Raw genomic sequence first — 19448 nt, 5'->3', positions numbered from 1 at the left:
AACACAACACTGCAATCAATATAACTATTGAGCCACACGTTGATATTGATATCCTGTAACATGCAATGCAATGTGATGTACTGGTATTAATAATAATAGTATCTTCAAACATCATCATGTTTATTATGGCAGTGCCCAAGGACCAATCAAGAATAGGGCCCCACTGTGCTAGGCTATGTACACACACAGAGTAGCAGACAGTCTCGTCCCCAAAAGGTTTACAATATAAATAAATAAGGACTTATCTTCACTTACAGCTCTACTATGCTGACGGGAAAGCTTCTTCCGTCAGTGTAATTAATTCACGTACCCAAGAGGCAATAGCTATGAAGCTCTCCCGTCACCATAGCACTCACTGTCTACACCGGGGATTAGGTTGTATAGCTACGTCACTCAGGAGTGTGGATTTTTCACACCCTTAAGCGATGTAGTTATACTGATATAGGTCTGTAGAGTAGACCTGGCCTAAGACACACACAGGTTGAGGGAAGGGGTCTAACACACAAGCAGAGTGGACTATGTGATGGTGGCAAATGTCAGTGTAGATGAGCGGCTACCTCACAGCACCCTCTGGGGGTCTCAGGGCAGCCCTGCATGCAACCCTTCATCTCAATTTCCTTTTATGGATCACCCAAAAAACTCTACACAGGGTTTTTCCAGTCCATTCACAACAGCCATCTTTAGGGTCAGATTTCTTAACTTAAAGTTCAAAACTAAACACAAAAGTCTTCTCTCCAGCCTTCAGCTGGGTACAGCCCAAATTCCCCATGTCTGGTCAGAGTCCTTACTGCCTGAGGGTATATCTACACTTAATCGGCTACAGAATCACAGCCGCAGTGCTGCAGCTGTGCTGCTATAGCGTTTCTGCGTAATCCAACTCCCCAAGAGGCAGCAGCTGAGATGATGGAAGAATTCTTCTATTGACCTAGTGCTGTCTACACAATGGGGTTGGGATGGTTTAACTACATTGCTCATGGGTGTGGATTTTTCACATCCCTGAGAGACATAGTTGGGTCAACCTAACCTTTTAGTGTGGACCAGGCCTAAGTGTAGACATACCCAGGCCACATGGTGGGGGAGGGCAAGCACCACCTGGGTTCCAGTTTCCCCAGACTGTGGGGGCGTGGGGGCTCCCCTGCACCATTTTGGGTTGTGGGGGCTCTACAAAGGGGTAAGGTCCTGGCGGGACCTCATTTTGACATTTTCAAAATGAAAAATTCCATTTCTTTGGCTTGATACAACATTATATCCATAAATTTAAGCTAATTATAGTAAAAAAAGTTTTAAATAAAAAACAGCAAAATCTAAAAGAAACATCTTGACATTGCGGACCCTAAACATTTCGATTGACCCCAACTGAATTTTTTTTTCACATCGCAGGTTCACAAAAAAAGTATTTGACATTTTGACTTTTTGTCCCAGTTTGGGACGGGAAAACTTTTCAAATTCTCAAACATTTTCCTGGAGTGGAAAAAGTGTTTCCCACTCAACTCTACTTATTTGTATTTTGTTTCAGACACAGTACACTACTCACTGTGCAAGTGCCACAACCTGTTCCTTGGTAGTAGTTAATGGTAGGATTGTTTTGGAAGCATCCGTAATGTAATCCAGTAAAATGGAGTCAAATGGTGGCAGCCATGGTACCTTTTCAAGAATTACTTCCTGCTGGATTTTAGACATTGTTTGCAACTCTTCTTCATCTTTTGGTTTTTCTTCTTCTTTTTTTCCTTTCCCTTTTCTTAAATAGAAAATAATGGATGTTTATTTAGAATGATGTAATCTCTCAGAGCCAAATTCCAGCTGCATGGCTCTGTGTAGGGACACAGCAGGAAACCCAATTTTGGGGGAGGAGCCTGGAAAGTTTTCTCTTCTGATTCTGAACGCCTCCAAATCCACAAAGAGGCTATTTCACAGGACCTGTGAACACTAGTTGTGGAAGATGTTCTGAGGAGGGGCTTAGGTACCAAGTAACATTGTCTGCATGTCTGTGCTCACATAACCCTTGACCAGACAGCTACAATGACACCAAGCATACCTCTCCCTATAAGGACTGTTTGTACTACCGGATCTGCAGTGGTAAGCACTACCAATCTGAACATAGGCACATAATAATAAGAGGTTTCTATAACCAGGGCCAGCCTTACATAGAGGCGAACTGGGCGAAAGCTCAGGGCTCTGTTATAAATGGGGCGCCTCCAGAAGCAGGAGTGCCCCGCCCCCTGCTGGTGTCTGCAGCCCCGCAGCTCTGCCCCCTGCCTTGGAGCTGCCCCTGGCCAACTGCTCCTGGGAGCTTCCTGTTTGGTGTACAGGGGCGGGGGATGCTGCACCCCCCCCGGCCCATGTACCCCATTTCCACAGAGCAAGGTGTGTGTGTGTGTGTGTGTGTGTGTGTGTGTGTGTGTGTGTGTGGACAGGGCTCACTGACAGAGGGACAGAGCTGCTTTCCTTCAGGCTGGTGAGTGTCACTTTCTTAAAGGGGCAGTGCGCAGTCACTCACACACTCCCCCAGCTCACATACGCTCTCTCTTTCACACTCACCCCCCCCCCCCCGTACATACTTTTGTTGTTGTTGTTACTTGCTGGTACTTCCTGCAATGCATATATGTTCTCTGTAATTTTATTATTTCAAAGTGCTATTATTTTAGTTTTTTGACTGGTCTGTGCATTTCATAATTTTATTTCTCTCTTATGCTTACATTTAATTCTTTAAGTAGTGAGTTCTAAAATGCCTAACCTGTCCTGGCTGGAATAATTATCATTATTACTTGTATTATCATATTGTGCTTTGTCATTCATTATTTAAAGTGGTACGATCAAACAATAGTATCCTTCTAGAACAGGAGTGGGCAAACTTTTTGGCCCAAAGGCCACATCGGGGTACGAAACTGTATAGAGGGCCGAGTAGGGAAGGCTGTGCCCCCAAACAGTCTGGCCCCTACCCCCTATCCGCCCCCTCCCACTTCCCGCCCCACTGACTGCCTCCCTCAGAACCCCTGACCCATCCAACCCTACCTTCTCCTTGACCCCTGACCATCCCCTCCCAGGACCCCCCCCAAACCACCCCCGCCATCCCACCCCCTATCCAACCTTCCCTGCTGCCTGTCCCCTGACTGCCCCCCAGCCCCTATCCACCCCCCCACCCCCTGACAGGCCCCCTGGGACTCCCATGCCATATCCAACCCCCCCATTCCCCTGACCGCTTCCTGGGACTCCCTACCCAACCCCCCACCACCACAACGCATGCCGCTGCTGCCCCTCTGCCCATGCGACGGAGAGGGGGAACAGTGGGGGAGGGGCCAGGGGTCAGCCTCCCTGGCCAGGAGCTCAGGGGCTGGCAGGATGGTCCTGCGGGCCGGATATGGCCCGCGGGCGGTAGTTTGCCCACCTCTGTTCTAGAATGTAACTTTAGCTTGTATTAACCTTAGCAGTGCCAGTTTAAAAAACATTAGCTAAATACATAACTTTAGACACTGGGCAGATGAAGGCTGCTTATTTTCAGACTGTATTTTTAGTTATAGATGTAAAATAACTTAAAATTTGCATGAAAATAAATGCAGTTCCAACTATACCTTATTGGTATATACCTTATATACCTTATATATAAATGCAGTTCCAACTATACCTTATTGGTATATGCTATACCAATAGCAATGATTGAGTCAAATATTAGTGAGTCACATACAAGATTATGATTGGTAAACATAAATGCCAAAATAATTAGAAAAATAAATTCCCTTTCTTAATAAAAGAGGGAAAAAACCCTTAATCACATATGTTAAAATTATGTTTTTAGTGAAAAACAATTGTCTAAAATAGAGTAGATAATGGCAGTAACACAGATTTTAAGCAGATTTTATTTATCTTTATGTTTCGCTAATAAAGATAGTGTACAAAGTATCAAATGTGTTTCTGATATCTGTGTTAAAGCTCTAGAACTGATACCTCAAGGCTTGGGATTGGGAATATCTTGCTGTATTATCTCCTGATTGTTCTAAATTTACATATAAACTTTAAAAGTGGCTTTAATTGGAGTTTGTATATATTTTTTCTTTCTTTATATAACAATTAGATACAGTGCTCCTGTCAGCTAATTCCTAAGTTATTATCTGCAAAAACCTTAGAGTTTTCAGGTGCCTAAGTAGTCCCTGGAATCATGGTTAAATTTTCCTTCCCTGGCCCCCCTTAAATCTGAAATGGCACCCTGGGTGAGCCAGGAGGGCCATGGGCTCTGGCAAGATGCAGCCCCCATGTGACAGCATGAAGCCCGCCTTGAGCCACATGTTGAGCATCAAGCACCACGAGCCACAACAGCAGCGCAGAAAGGTGGCAATACACCATATACCATGCCACCTTTACTTCTGCGCTGATTTAGGTGGTGGCATTGCCTTCAGAGCTGGGTGCCCAGCCAGCACCCGCCAGTATCAGGCTGACCTGCCAGTGCTTAATTAGTGCCAGGGCTGAGCTCTAGCCTCTGGTATCTCTTTCAATACAAATTAAACAATGGGGGAGGCAGCAGGATACAGAGGTGATGAGGGGGGAAGCCCAGGGAGCCCATGGGGGCCAGGAGTGATGGGGCAGGGGACACCAAAATACAAGTTCGCCCAGGGTGCCATTTTTCCTAAGGCCGGTCCTGTCTTTAACATACATGTAAACCCATTTTTGAAGCATTTTTGTAATTAAACAGAATTTGGTTCCATACAATGTTGGTAGTTTACAAACAAAACAACTCCTATGAGTCCTGTAAAGTTTTTCACTGTGACTTCAAACAAACAAACAGGGACTCAACAAAATGGTTGAGCACGTAATACAAAACAAGCTGCTACAAACCTCAACTACTAGATGACATGTCCTATTAAGATTTCATAAGAAGTCTATGTATTTATTGATTATTCATTGCACATTCTGCATTCTTCACTGGAGCTTATGATTTGAGAAATGCATATGATCATGAATGGCAATCACAAGAGTCTAGCAAAAATGTAAACTAAACATTAGGTTAGACCAGATAAACTTGTGAAATTTATATACTTTTTCATGTGGTAACTATAAAAATCTATATATTACTGGATATGTCATCCAAACATATTTCCAAAAGTGTCACAAACATAAATTTAATACCTTTACAGGCAGTTTGAGCACTTTTAGACAAAACGGTACATCAGAAGCCTGCTAAATCATCAAGAGGACAATAAAATAACCTGACGTGTCAGCTGTACAAAATTCCAGATTACAAAATTCCAAACTTTATACATATAGTTTTAAAAGGCACTACTAGATATTGTAGAAGAGACAGTTACTCACCTTGCAGTAACTGAGGTTCTTCGAGATGTGTGACCTTGTGGGTCTCCACTCCAGGTGACAGTGCGTCCCAGCAGTGCCTGGTCGGGACGCATGTGCTCAGCTCCTGTCTTGCAGTCTCATTAGAGTTTGCTTGAGCACGTGTGTCCCACCCCCCCCCCCAGTTCCTTCTCTACCGTGGAGATGTCAGAATAGTACTCCAAAGTAGAGGGGAGGAGGGCGGGGAGTGGAGCACCCACAGGGACACACATCTCGAAGAACCTCAGTTACTGCAAGGTGAGTAACCTTCTCTTCTTCTTCGAGTGCTGTCCCTGTGGGTGCTCCGCTCCAGGTGAATGTGAAGCAGTACCCACCATGGCTGCTGAGACTTCGGAGTTGCGTCAGTGACGACTGTAAACAGTACAGCGTGGCCTACTATGGTGTCTGCTGTGGTATCCTGTGTGATAGCATAATGTTTGTAAATGTGTGGTCAGATGTCCATGTGGCCACCTTGCAGATATCAGTAATAGGTACGTTATGGAGGAAGGCAACGGATGTTGACATCGCCCTAGTAGAATGAGTTCTGACGCCCTCGGGTGGTTGGGCATTCTGAGTTCAGTAACAGGATTTAATGCAGTCAGAGATCCACTTGGAAAGTCATTGCTTAGAGATAGCCACACCCTTCGATCTCTCTGTAGTGTAGACAAATAGCCGAGGGGATTTACGAAATGGTTTAGTTCTGTCTAGATAAAAAGTGATTGCCCGGTCTGATGTCAAGGGTATGTAGAGCTGCTTCATGCGGAGTCTTATGAGGTTTGGGATAGAATGCAGGTAAGTTAAGGTGGAAGGTGGACATCACCTTAGAGAGAAATTTAGGGTGGGGTCGCAAGGTAACGCCCACGCAGAGGTTCTCTGGTCTTGTCCACCATTGTAGGGAGGCTAATATGTTCGCTGGAGGACCTAGCATCATGCAGAAGCTGTGTCTGCTGGGTTTGTAGTTGGAGTTGAGCCAATCCTGAAGACATCTCATATGCAGCCTGGTGTACTTGACCACCAAGGTGGTGGCTGCCGTGTGGCCAAGGACCTGTGGGCAAATTCTTGCCTGTAACCTGGGACGAAAGGATAGCATGCGTATAAGAAGTGTAATAGCGAGGAATCTGTTGTGTGGGAGTGAGGCTCTGATTTGAATTGAGTCCAGGTGAGCTCTGATGAACTCAATTCACTGTGTGGGTGTCAGGGTGGATTTTTGAAAGTTTATTTACAGACCTAAGCTGTGGAAGAGGGAGATGGCGAAACGGGTAGCTCATAATGTCTCGTTAGGGTCTTGGAGAATATTCTCGGTGCTGTGGAAAGTCCGAAATGGAGTACCCTATATTGAAAATGGTCGTGTCTGAGTGTGAATCGCAGGAAATGTCTGTGTGCTGGATGAATGGATATGTGAAAATAGGCATCCTGTAGGTTGAGGACTGTGAACCAGTCCTCTTGATCCACCGCAGGTATTATTGTGCCCAGTGTGACCATCTTAAATTTCTGTACACGTATAAATTTGTTCAGTTAGCGTAGATCTAGCATAGGTCTCCATCCCCCGCTCTTCTTTTGGGTCAGAAAGTAGTGGAAATAGAACCCTTTTCCTTGATGTTGTCTTGGCACAGATTCCTGTGAGATGTAGAAGATGAGCCACTTCTATGCGAAGTAGGTGCTCGTGAGAGGGGTCCCTGAAGAGGGACAGGGAAGGGTAGGAGGGTAGGATATAAAAGGGATGGAGTAACCTGACTGAATTATTTCCAGGACTCAACGATCCTGTGTGATCTGCTGCCAGGCATGGTGGAAAACCTGCAGGCGGTGGCCAAACAGGCATTGGAGTCAAGGGGTGGTCGCGCAGACCCTCAACCAACACTTCAAAATTGTTTTTTGTTTCCCGATGGGTGGGAGGTAGCTGGTTGTGCCTGGTTTTGTCTGCGTCTAGGAGGTCTAGTGCGATTCCTGGTTATATTGTATGGTCTGGGCTGGGGCTGGTGATATTGTTGTGTGTGTGGCCTCTGATAAGGTTGATACCATTGTCTCCTGGGAAGGGACGGGTAGATGCCCAGGGTGTGCAGGGTTGCTCTAGAGTCTTTCATAGTGTGAAGGACTTCATCATTTTTTTTTTTAAAAGTTTATCTTTATCAAAGGTGAGGTCCTCCACTTTGGTTTGCAGGTCTTTGGGGATACCGTATGCAGACATCCAGGAAGATCGGCACATAAACACTGCAGTTGCGGTAGTGTGGGCTGCTGTGTCTGCCATGTCCAGAGATGCTTTGTAGGGCCATCCTGGAGACCAATTAGCCCTCAACAAGGACTGACTTAAAGTCTGCTCTCCTGTCCTCCAGGATATGGGAGGTAAAAACAAAGAGCTTATTGTAATTGTCAAAGTCGTAGCTTGCAAGTAGGGCGGAATAGTTTGCAATTCTGAATTGCAACGTGGAAGAGGTATAAATCTTGCGGCCCAAGAGGTCAAGGTGTTTGAGGTCCTTGTCTTGTGGGGTGGGCTGGTATTGCGGCTGTTTCGTCCCGTGTGTCACCGCATCCACTACAAGAGAATTTGGTTGTGGATGGGAAAATAAGAAGTCTATGTCCTTAGCAGGAACATAGTATTTACGTTCAGCCTTTTTGCAAGTTGGTGGGATAGAGGCTGGGGTGTGCCAAAGGGTGTCAGCTAGTTCTAGGAGTGCTTCATTTACGGGGAGCACAATCTTTGAGGGCGCAGAGGGTTGGAGGATTTTGAGGAGTCTGTGTTGTGTCTCCTGGACCTCCTCTAAAGGGATGTCCTGGTTGAGTGCCACCTTCTTGAAAAGTTCCTGGAATTGCTTAAAGTCATCCATATTCTGTGGAGGTGGAGGCATGAGGGCTCTGTCTGGAGCTGATGGAGAGTTAGGAGTCAGTGAATCAGGGTATGGTTCATAGTCCACCTCTTCAGGGAGGGGATTCAGGCGCTCTAGAAGTAGGTGGAGCTGCTGATAGGGGGCAGAACATGCTTGTGGACTGGTGGAAGAATCATGAGGATGAGTGGCAGCAGGAACCGGCCAAGGGTACCACTGAGGCCAAGGCATGGGATAAGAGAAGTGAGGTCCTGCCCACGGGGGAGCAAAGTAGGGAAACTGAGGCTGGTGCTTGTGAGCCGTGACCTGAAGTGTAAATGGTTCCGGTAGAGGAGGAGAGGCAGGTGGGGAGAACTCCGCCTGCTGCTGCACATCGGGCTCACTGTCAGTGAAGGTAGCCAGGTCAGGTGGGGTGAGCGGCTGGTCAAAGAGTGAGCACTGTGTGTCAGGGAGTGGGGAATCAGGCTTGGGGCCACTGAGATGTCGTCCTGATTTAAGAATTGCTGCTGCTCCCTGGGCTGTGACCCTGCTAAGCGTGATATGTGCTCAGAAGCCCATATTGACTTCTGTTTTGCTTTCGCCGGTGCCACAGGCTGTTTTTAGGCACCCTGTGGGAGGTCCGCTCCTGCTGCTGGAGTGGTAGGCAGGCTTGGTGCCGACATTCTTGTCGGCACAGGAGTAGAACGCGCTGTCGGCACCGGGTCTATTTTCAGTGCTGTGGGGACCGGTGCCATGGAGACCTTCCTGCTATGGGAAGTCGGGTCCCTGCCTCTGTGTTCTGTGGGAGCCATAGCTGAGGTGCTGGGATGGTTGGAGGCACCTGCCTTTGGCGCTATCAGCACTGAGGGTAAGGATCTTGCAGGAGATCCTTTACCGTTTTGAGAGTCTCTGGACAGAGACAGTTGGGCTTCCTGCCTCTTCGCTTGAGAGGGTGAAGCCGTGCTCCCAATCGGTTCCGACCTGGCAGGGGAGCATGAGGGAAAGGGTTTGCTATTGCCCGTCTCCATAGGTGGCTGTAGGGATTTCTCCATCAGGAACATTTTCAGTTGCAGATCCCTGTCACAAAGAGCCCTGGTTTTCAGGCTGGTACAATGGACACACTTGGCAGGGATGTGTCTCTCGCCGAGGCACTTCACACAGCGAAGTTACTTGACAGGAGGCACATTTCTTAAATCCTGAAGACCCTGACATTATTCCACTAGGAATGCCAGGGGAGAGTGTCTCAACGGGAGACGAACTGGAGGAAAAAGAAGGTTGTTTTTTTTTAAACTAGGTAACTATTCTAAAGGAAGGGAAATAACTGGGATGTTTCTAACTAACTGTTTCTATGTCTTTGTACTTGTTTCCTTCAGTGACAGGAAGTGAAGAGAAGAGGTTCAGCACTGCCCTGAGTCCTGTCTTCAGCTGAGGACAGTTGAGAAGGAACTGAGGGGGGTGTGGGACACGCATGCTCAGGAAGACTCTAATGAGATCGCGAGACAGCAGCTGAGCACGTGCGTCCCGACCAGGCATTGCTACCGAAGATCTCCGATCAACGGCGCTGGGACGCATCGTCATCTGGAGTGGAGCACCCACAGGGACAGCACTTGAAGAACAACACTTTCTTTACTTACAAAAATACAAAAGACCCCACATCTTGTAACCATCAAGCCTTTCTTCAAAGAGTTTGAGACCTGAGAGATGCATAACTTGAATTTCCATCTCAAAGGCAAGTTTCTCATAATTCAACTTAATGAGAAGCAAACAACTCTGAAATCCAGCCAAACTTATTAATTTTCCCTATCTCTAATAACTCCAGCGAGTGAGCAATTCTGGCTTACTTTTTAAATTCCCAATATCCCAGGGACTTTTGTAGAAAAAACAGAAACAATGAAAAAACCACCAGACAATATGGACAGACCCTAATTATTTTATACTTTTAGAATTATTAATGAAGTTGTGAAAATTAACACATTTCTGCATTCTTGGGATAGAATGCACTGTACAGAATAATCAGCCATGTACCAGTAGCCTTATTCAAGGACTCCTCTCTCCAGAAAGGTTTGAATACTTTTCTTTTGCCTTATTAAGGATTATGGTATTAACTGGTAGCCCTCCTCATAAATATTAAGGCCAGAAGGGACCATTCTGATAATTTAGTCTGACCTTTTGTACAGCACAGACCATACATTTTCACTCAGTAGTTCCTGCATCAAGCCCATAACTTCTGGGTGAGCTAGAACATATCTTTTAGAAACACAATCATTCAAGTGCTGGAAAATTCACCACCTCTCTAATTAAGCTGTCCCAATGGTTAATTACCCCCACTGTTAAAAATGTCTGCCTTATTTTTAGTCTGGTTTTGTCTAGCTTCAGCTCCCAGCCCTTGGATCTTGTTATATCTTTGTCTACTAGATAAAGAGCTATATACTAATAGACATTTTTTCTTCATGGAGGTACAGTCACCTTTGAGCCCTACTTTGGGTTCTGCACCAAGCAGAGCTCAGCCAGACCTGAGAATCAAGTCCTTAGCTTTCAACAGTCAATACTTACTATCTATCAATAGCTTGCATTTTAACTCTAAATTAAAATAAAAATACTCCATCCAAATTATAATACCTTGAGCCTTTCTCTCTAGTGCTGCTTTTGCTGAGAGAAGAAGGAGATCGTCCAGAAGATTCTTGTTTTTCCTCCACAGGAGATACCACTGCACTACTGAAATTACAAAGTAGTTTCCCAAATCCTTTTTACTTCCTTACAGTAAATTTCAATTTACACACACACAAAGCAGCACATAGGCAACATTAAGAATCACCATCTCTAGCAATAAAATTCTTACATGGAGTGTAGGGGTGCCATGATTTGTGGATGATCCCCAAGAAAAAACTGGAAATATTCCTCCACAACCTCTACTCCTTTCCAATGTCTTCTCATTCCATGTATCCCCCACCAAAATCTATCTCTCTCTGTTCCCACAATCCATGCAGTGCTGCAGGAAGTCATCTGTACAAAGGTGCCTCAGCTATTCTGAACCCCTGCACATAAATAGAAAAGGCACCTCCCACATATCCATAAGGCACCTCAACTTTAGCAGGCAAGCAGGATGCAGGTGCATCTTCCTAGTCTCTGGGAAGTAGGGAACTTCAGCTGACAAATTGAAGCTCCTAATCCCTGAGTTGGGACTATGGTTCCTCTCTCTCCTTCCTCACAGCAAAGAGGAACCAGAAGGGATATCTCTGTTCCTAGTCGGTGTTGTAGAAACCTCTACCTTTCCTAGAAACCAGGGAGGGGAGGCAGCAAAGTTATTTTTCTCTCCCGCTCCATTCAAAGTCAGAGTGGGGAGAGGGTCAGTAAGCAGTTGCTACTCCTGGCTGACACAGAGTCTGTGCTACACTTTTAGAATCCCTCCCCACACCAGCCTTGCAACTCCACGGGGAATTGACTGGGCCCCAACCCCAGCAGGGATGAGATTTATGTAAAAGATAAAGAAAAGGAGACAGAGAATTTCCTTCTCTGCCACAGATGTCTTGTGTGTCCTTTGGCAAGTCACTTAGACTTCTAAGACACTTGAGTGCTCTTTAAAAATTGTGTCCCAAGTCCCATTTTCAAAAGTAATTCAGGAACAACTGAAAGTAAGTGGGTCTTGAATCCTAAGTACTGAAGTCACTTTTGAAAATTTTACTCTTAGTCTCTCTGTACCTCAATCCCCTATCTGGCATAATAGCACTTCCCTACTTACCAGGGTGTTGTGAGGATAAATACATTAAAGATTATAAGATGTTTGGATACAATGGTATTGGGGGACAGATAAGTATGATAGATTAGATAGACAGATATGCAGTGTTGTAGCCAGGTTGATCCCCGGATATTAGCTCGACAAGGTGAGTGAGATGATATCTTTTATTGGACCACCTTCTGTTGGTGAGAGAGACAAGCTTTCAAGATTACACCAAGCTCTTTTTCAGGTATATGCAAGACCTGAAGAAGAGCTCTGATTAATCTGAAAGTGCCTCTCTCACAAACAGAAGTTGGCCCAATAAAAGACATTATCTCACTTACCTTGTCTCTCAGCTAGACAGACAGATAGGTAGATATTTCTGTAATTATGAGGTGAAAAAGAAATTGGAAACAAAAACTTAAAATTACATTTAATCATTTTTATTCTCTTAGGAAACTGTCCCTCACCCATTTCAATTGAAATTATATTTTTAATAGACAAAGTGTCTTAAAACATTCCTATATATTTAGAGATTGTTTCCATTCCATTAAAAATAGTTTTGTTTAAAAGTCAGTCAGTATGTAAGCCTTGTCTGAATTTAGATGCTTGTGTGATGGATATTGCAACCACATGCTGTATCTTTGGGGAAGCAGATTGTATTAGGTTTATGAATGGTTTGTGTGTCAGTGTGGGCCAGGGATTGTATGCAACTCTGTGGGGTGGGGAGGGTTGCCTCCAGGAACAAAGAACAGTGTGTGGGGGGTGAGGTAATTCAGGTGAATCACTCAGGTTGTAAACACCTCCAGAGAGGTACCATCCCCTGGAGAGGCTTGCATCTACTGGTTCAAACTGGGATTTCCAGAGATCAACAGACAAAGGGCTTTTGATATAAAAAAGCTGGGTTTAAACTGACTCAGAGTCTTCTTTCTGATCCAGCAAATGGACAGCAGGCCCCAACCCTTGCAGAACCATTGAAAAGACTTTGGTTTACTAGGGCCCTATAAGACTGATGGGTGATTCCTTGCACATTTAGAGGGTTTTAATCTGTTTATTGTTTTCATTACATTTTCTCTGTAAGGCTTTTACCTTAAGAATAAATGTGCTTTCCTAGAAAGAGTTTTGTGGTAACTTGTAACTGCTAAAAATACACTGTTCACAGCCCTCAGAGAAAAATCAAAGCACAAGTGCTGCTGGCCATTCGGTGGACTGGCTTGCTGGGGATATCACAGTGTAAGGCAGAGAGCAGTGCAAACTTAAAACACCCAGTCAGAGGCGAGTGGGATAGGCGATGGGTGAAAACCTGAGACCTGACTGGGCACTGTCACGGATGGAGGGATACAGGTGCAGTTACCCTGAAACTGTGACTGTTTGCTCAATCACAGTGCAATGACTGTTAATTAAACCAAAGGTCATACCTTGCTCTTTCTTTACTACTTTTTCTAATAGAAGAAGAAGAAGATGTGGTTCTTCCATCATATCGATCTTGTGATTTGTCCTCTGCACTGAAGGAACTGAAATGATACAAGATATTTTTATTCTGTTAGAACAGGCCAAGAGAGTTGTGCCACCTTCAAAGCACAGCAAAGCAAGTATATTTTATGAGAAATAAAATATTACAGGTTGAACCTCTCTAGTCCAGCGACATCTGTGGTCCAGCATGATTTTATTTTATGCTTTTTATGCTTTATCTACTTATTTCCTTATGTCAATACAGTAAAATTGTGTAACAACACTAACACTTTGTTATGAAGCAAGCCAGAAAGCCTTGGCTAGGCGGTGTTAAAAGCGCTGTTCTGTTTATTTGCCTTGGCGAGATAAAAATAAGAAGAGACCCACTTGCTACAATATTGACCTCCTGTGGTTCGGCAAATTCTCTGGTTCGGCACCGGTCAGGTCCCGAGGGTGCCAGACTAGAGAGGTTCAACCTGTAATTAGTGATCTTGATTAATTACTAAATAGTGAAAAATCCTGTGACCCACATAAAGAAGACTGGACAGTATATTGCCTTCAGGATGCTACCAGGGCACGGGGTTGTGACAAGAATGGCAAATAAAGAATATTTGAAAGAATTAGGGACCTGCAAAGAGCACTGAGGTTTAGGTTGTAACAGGTGATCTCAGAGATCTTTATATCATGTACAAGTTAAAAAGGGAAACATGATAACAGAGATCAACTTGATGACAGCAGAAAGGAGGGTTTGGGATTTACAAAATATTTACAGCGCCTTCTCTAATCTGGGAGACTGTATAGATTAAATGATTTCCAGAGTACCAATTTCCTGCATTCAAAGGTAACAGGGTTTGTTAGGTGGTCTTAAATTTAAGTAGGAAAGAGGTAGACATCAGTTCTTGATAGTACTGCACCACAAATGTAGAAGGCCACTAAAGAGTATGAAGCTTGGCTGTTTCTTGTTTTTGGGAATATACTGCTTTAAACCTCATGAATTTGGCTGGGGAAGAAGTTCAGCAAATTCATGGGACTCATTGCAATTCTGAGACAGGTACTAAGCTTTGAGAGCCCGGTAATCAATGCAGATGGCATGCTCTCCTAAATCCTTGGGAGCCCCTCCATCGAGAGTTGGAGCTAAATTGAAAATTTTTCCTGGCTCACTTTTCTAAATGTAACCAACTCAACTGAACAGTTCTGTGCCGTTTAAAGAAAAATATATCAAAACTCGGAGTTTATAAAATGTAAAACCTTTGGCTCCTGAAAAAGGAATCACAATGTTAAGGTTAACCTAGAAAGATCTCACTCACAATAGAAGGTCAAAGTTGCAGTACTATTGGGCTATGAGAATGCAGAGGGGGAAAAGGCAAGTTATTTTAATGAAATGTAATCTTTCCAAAGCAAATCTGACTCACACATCTGGTAGTTTAGCATTAACTAAAATTATAGCACGATGATCATTAAGTTCTTGTAAATTCAGTTCCTCCAAAGACAAAAGTTTCACTCCAGGCTTTACCTACAGGAAAATTAGAATAACAGAAAAGAAATTTTATTCTATTAAAGGTGAATAAAAAAGCTTATTTTGAAAAAGTAAGGTTAAAAAGAATCATTTAAGATTCCGAATCTTTAACAGAATGTAGCTGAGAACTTAAAATTACAAACACTTTTAAAAATAAAATACATAAAAATCAATTGCTTCTTCACTTACCTGCCATTGAAAAGCTGCTTTACAAATAATTTCATTTGAAATTGTTGTTACTACTAGTATATAATCCAAAACGAGTTCAGAATAAAGACAGGTTCATACAATCCAGGGTGGGATTTTTAAAAGCACCCAAGTGATTTAGGAGCACAAACCCCACTGACTTTCAATAGGACTTGTGCTCGTAACATACTTGGATATTTTTGAGGATTCCACCCACAATTAAGAGAGCAACAGATGACAAAGTATGGAGTGGCCATTCTAGAAAGGCCATTTTATGGGAAAGAGGGCTGTAACGAAGCACATTTTGGTCTCTGTTATATTCACATCCTGTTTGTTCCTCTTGTGAAAAAACAACATAGTTATTTAGATGGCAGATTAATATATTATACTAGTAGCTAAAAGCCTGTGTTTGGATATGGCAGTTGGGTCAAGTAATACACTATTTGTGCAGTTTCCCCCACAATCAGTGAATTGTTCCACGCAAATTAACTGTAGAGTAAGGGAGGTGACTGGTTGAGTTACCTCTGATATCTCAATGGTCAAGGACTCTTGGCATGGCATAGATACATGCCTTACTGTAGCTGAATATTTTACAGGTATAATTAGTAAAGTAAAAATGGCTGTGAACTTCAAAACTGTATAGTAGCAGACCATGAATCACAGGGATGACAGAACCTGGTGATATTCTGAACAAGAAGAGCTCTTAACCGTGCTTGTTGCTGTTTCCATTGCTTCACACTGACTCAGCAGACATTAGGCTTCAGAGAGAAGGACATTTTATTATACAGATTGTAGAGAAAAAGAGCAGGAGAGGAGCCAAGTATCTCAGGAGGAATCTGAAAAAGGAGACCGTGGTTGCAAAACACTTATGGTCAGTGGGAAGATTCCAGATATGGGGACAGCAGGAGAAAAGATGTGGATTCATTTGCCAGGGAAGCTGATCAAAAGAGTGACAAAGTGCACCAAGCTGGCACAGCATAGGACAGGAGAAGGGAGCAAGGTGATTCAAGGGACCAGATCCTGGTCCCTGCTATGACTCTTTTGTATTGTGGTGGCATAATGGGGCCATAAACCCAATACTTTGTCTGAAGGAGTGAAAAGTCAGGCCCTGCATAGACTTTTAAATAATACTTAAAGTAATTTACCTGACCATAATCATAGAACCCATCAGTAATTATGTTACTGGATGATAAGTACCCCATCTGGCTGTATTTTTGGGAAAGGTTGTTATCAAGTAGCTTGTCCAGAGCTCCTTCACTGAAGTTATTTTTGCGCCCTGTTGACAAGTTAATTTCTTCCAGGATGTCTAAAGCACTGTTCAACAAAATAGAAAAAATTATTCAATTAATGTGACTAATCCATCATTAAGTACTAATTAATTAATTACTACAAAGTGCAGAGATAGTACTCTGCACTGCTATTCCGGAGACACGTTTATTTTCAATCCTAGCCTCCCGTCCCTTGGGCCAGCAGGAGGCTGTGAATGGGGTGCAGCATTCTGTCTCTGTAGGAAAAAAGATCCTTCATATTACTCAGAAGCAAAAGCCATTCCTCTAGCCAGTTAAGTATGAGCATTAAGACGAAGGGGTGTTCTAGTTAGTTCTCAGTCAGAAAGATGTTGACTGTGTCAGAGATCTTGAAGATAAGGGGAGTGTAAAAGTAGAGAAAACAGAAGAATAATCTGACCTCATATAAGAACCTGGTGAGTTAACTATGTATTATGTATATTTTATAGTACAAAATAACCAAATGTACAATTCCACAGAAGAGTTACGGTTCTTCCATAAGCCTCGCAGGCTAACACAGCTAACTCAGGTGCTGATGTATGGAGATTGTAGAGTCCATGTAGAGGAAGAAAAGAGTAATTATCTTGCACGGCATTAATTTTTGTGATGTTTCAGCACAACTACGTTTACTTAGTCCTTGTCTACACTAAGAAATTAGGTCGAATTTATAGAAGTTGGTTTTGTAGAAAGCGTTTTTATACAGTCGATTGTGCGTGTCCCCACACAAATGCTCTAAGTGCATGTAGTTGGCGGAGTGTGTCCACAGTATTGAGGCAACCGTCGACTTCCAGAGTGTTGCACTGTGGGTCGCTACCCCACAGTTCCCGCAGTCTCCGCCGCCCATTTGAATTCTGGGTAGAAATCCCAGTGCCTGATGGGGCTAAAACATTGTTGTGGGTGGTTCTGGGTACATTTCGTCAGGCCCCCCTTCCCTCCCTGCCTCGTGAAAGCAAGGGCAGACAATGGTTTTGCGCCTTTTTTCTTGAGTTACCTGTGCAGACTCCATACCACGGCAAGCATGGAGCCTGCACAGCTAACCGTCACCATATATCTCCTGGGCACCATATATCTCCTGGGTGCTGGCAGACGCGGTACTGCATTGCTACACAGCAGCAATTTATTGGCTTTTGGCAGCAGACAGTGCAGTATGACTGTTAGCCATTGTCGACGTAGTCCAGGGTGCTCTTTTAACCAACCTCGATGAGGTCAGGGGCGCCTGGGCGAACATGGGAGTGACTCACCCAGGTCACTTCCCTTTTAAGTTTCATCTCATGGCGATTCAGTCCTACCAGCAGTGCACTTTTAATCTGCTGCCAGCAGAAGACGATGGCCAGCAGTCATACTGCACCGTCTTCTGCCGAGCACCCAGGAGATGACGATAGCTAGTGATCATACTGCACAGTCTGCTGCCAGCAAGATGTATAAAGATAGACAAAGTGGATCAAAACAAGAAATAGACCAGATTTGTTTTGTATTCATTTTGTCCTCCCTCCCTCTGTGAAATCAACGGCCTGCTAAATCCAATTTTGAGTTCTATCCTTGAGGTTTTGAGTTCTATCTTTGAGGGGGCCATTCTGTTTCTCACACAGCCATCCCCTTTGTTGATTTTAATTCCCTGTAAGCCAACCCTGTAAGCCATGTTGTCAGTCGCCCCACCCTCCGCCAGAGCAACGGTAATCAGTTTGGAGTGGGCAAATCTACTCTGGGGGTTGCTGTGATGCAAGTAGCCAACACAATCATTGAGCTGCTGCTATCAAAAGTAGTGACTATGGGAAATATACAGGTCATACTGGATGGCTTTGCTGCAATGGGATTCCCTAACTGTGGTGGGGCTATAGACGGAACGCATATCCCTATCTTGGCACCGGAGCACCAAGGCAGCCAGTACATAAACCGCAAGGGGTACTTTTCAATGGTGCTGCAAGCACTGGTGGATCACAAGGGACTTTTCACCAATATCAACGTGGGATGGCCGGGAAAGGTTCATGACGCTCGCGTCTTCAGGAACTCTGGTCTGTTTAAATGGCTGCAGGAAGGGATTTACTTCCCTGACCAGAAAATAACTGTTAGGGATGTTGAAATGCCTATAGTTATCCTTGGGGAACCAGCCTACCCCTTAATGCCCTGGCTCATGAAGCCGTACACAGGCAGCCTGGACAGTAGTCAGGAGCTGTTCAACTATAGGCTGAGCAAGTGCAGAATGGTGGAAGCGTGTGCATTTGGACGTTTAAAGGGTCACTGGCGCAGTTTACTGACTCGCTCAGCGAAACCAATATTCCCATTGTTATTGCTGCTTGTTGTGTGCTCCACAATCTCTGTGAGAGTAAGGGGGGACGTTTATGGTGGGGTGGGAGGTTGATGTAAATCGCCTGGCTGCTGAATACACGCAGCCAGACACCAGGGCAGTTAGAAGAGCACAGCAAGAAGCGGTGCACATCAGAGAAGCTTTGAAAACCAGTTTCATGACTGGCCAGGGTACTGTGTGACACTTCTGTTTGTTTCTTCTTGATGAAAACCCACCCCCTTGGTTGACTCTAATTCCCTGTAAGCCACCCACCCTCCCGCCTTCGATCACAGTTTGCTTGCAAAGGAAGTAAAGTCACTATCATTTAAAAAACATGTATTCTTTATTAATTGATTATAAAAATAGGGAGATAACTCACAAGGTAGCCCAGGTGGGGTGTGGGAGGAGGGTAGGAGGGAAGGAAAAGGCCACTTTAAAACTTGTTGAATGCCAGCTTTCTGTTGCTTGGGCTGTCCACTGGGGTGGAGTGGTTGGGTGCCTGGAGCCTCCCACCCCTGCGTTCTTGGGCATCTGGGTGAGGAGGCTATGGAACTTGGAGAGGACGGAGGGTGGTTAAGCAGGGGCTGCAGCAGCAGTCTGTGATCCTGCTTCTGTTCATGAACCTCCACCAGACGCTGAAGCATGTCCGTTTGATCCCGCAGTAGCCCCAGCATTTCCTCATGCCTCTTCTGATCTTCCTGCCGCCACCTCTCCTCACGTTCATCGGTCACTGTCCTGTACTCTGCTATTGTGTCCCTCCACACAGCTCTGTCAGTGCTGGACGACGGCATGTGCTCAGAGAACATTTCATTGCGCGTGCGTTTTTTTGGCTGCCTTATCTGAGATAGCCTTTGGGACAGAGGAGGGAGGCTTGAAACATTTGCAGCTGCTGGAG

At 44.5% G+C, this 19448-nt stretch overlaps 1 protein-coding gene across 10 annotated transcripts in view; it reads right to left on the bottom strand.

Moving 5' to 3' along the window:
• The window catches only part of ARMC3 (armadillo repeat containing 3), a 118973-nt gene that overhangs the window by 9870 nt on the left and 89655 nt on the right, over positions 1 to 19448 (bottom strand). For 5 of the 10 annotated variants that reach the window (XM_048837900.2, XM_048837901.2, XM_075125919.1 and 2 more), the window contains 5 exons: positions 16129 to 16297; positions 14694 to 14794; positions 13248 to 13343; positions 10734 to 10829; positions 1535 to 1738 (listed from right to left, as the gene is read on the bottom strand). In XM_048837900.2, the coding sequence (XP_048693857.1) occupies positions 1535 to 1738; positions 10734 to 10829; positions 13248 to 13343; positions 14694 to 14794; positions 16129 to 16297 (666 nt within the window). The remainder of the gene's footprint in view (positions 1 to 1534; positions 1739 to 10733; positions 10830 to 13247; positions 13344 to 14693; positions 14795 to 16128; positions 16298 to 19448) is intronic. The other 5 variants (XM_075125920.1, XM_075125915.1, XM_075125914.1 and 2 more) reach the window with 5 other exon arrangements.

Source organism: Caretta caretta, chromosome 2 (genome assembly GCF_965140235.1).
Source record: "Caretta caretta isolate rCarCar2 chromosome 2, rCarCar1.hap1, whole genome shotgun sequence".
Classification (NCBI taxonomy): Eukaryota; Metazoa; Chordata; order Testudines; family Cheloniidae; genus Caretta; species Caretta caretta.
This window is presented reverse-complemented; position numbering and strand designations above follow the sequence as displayed.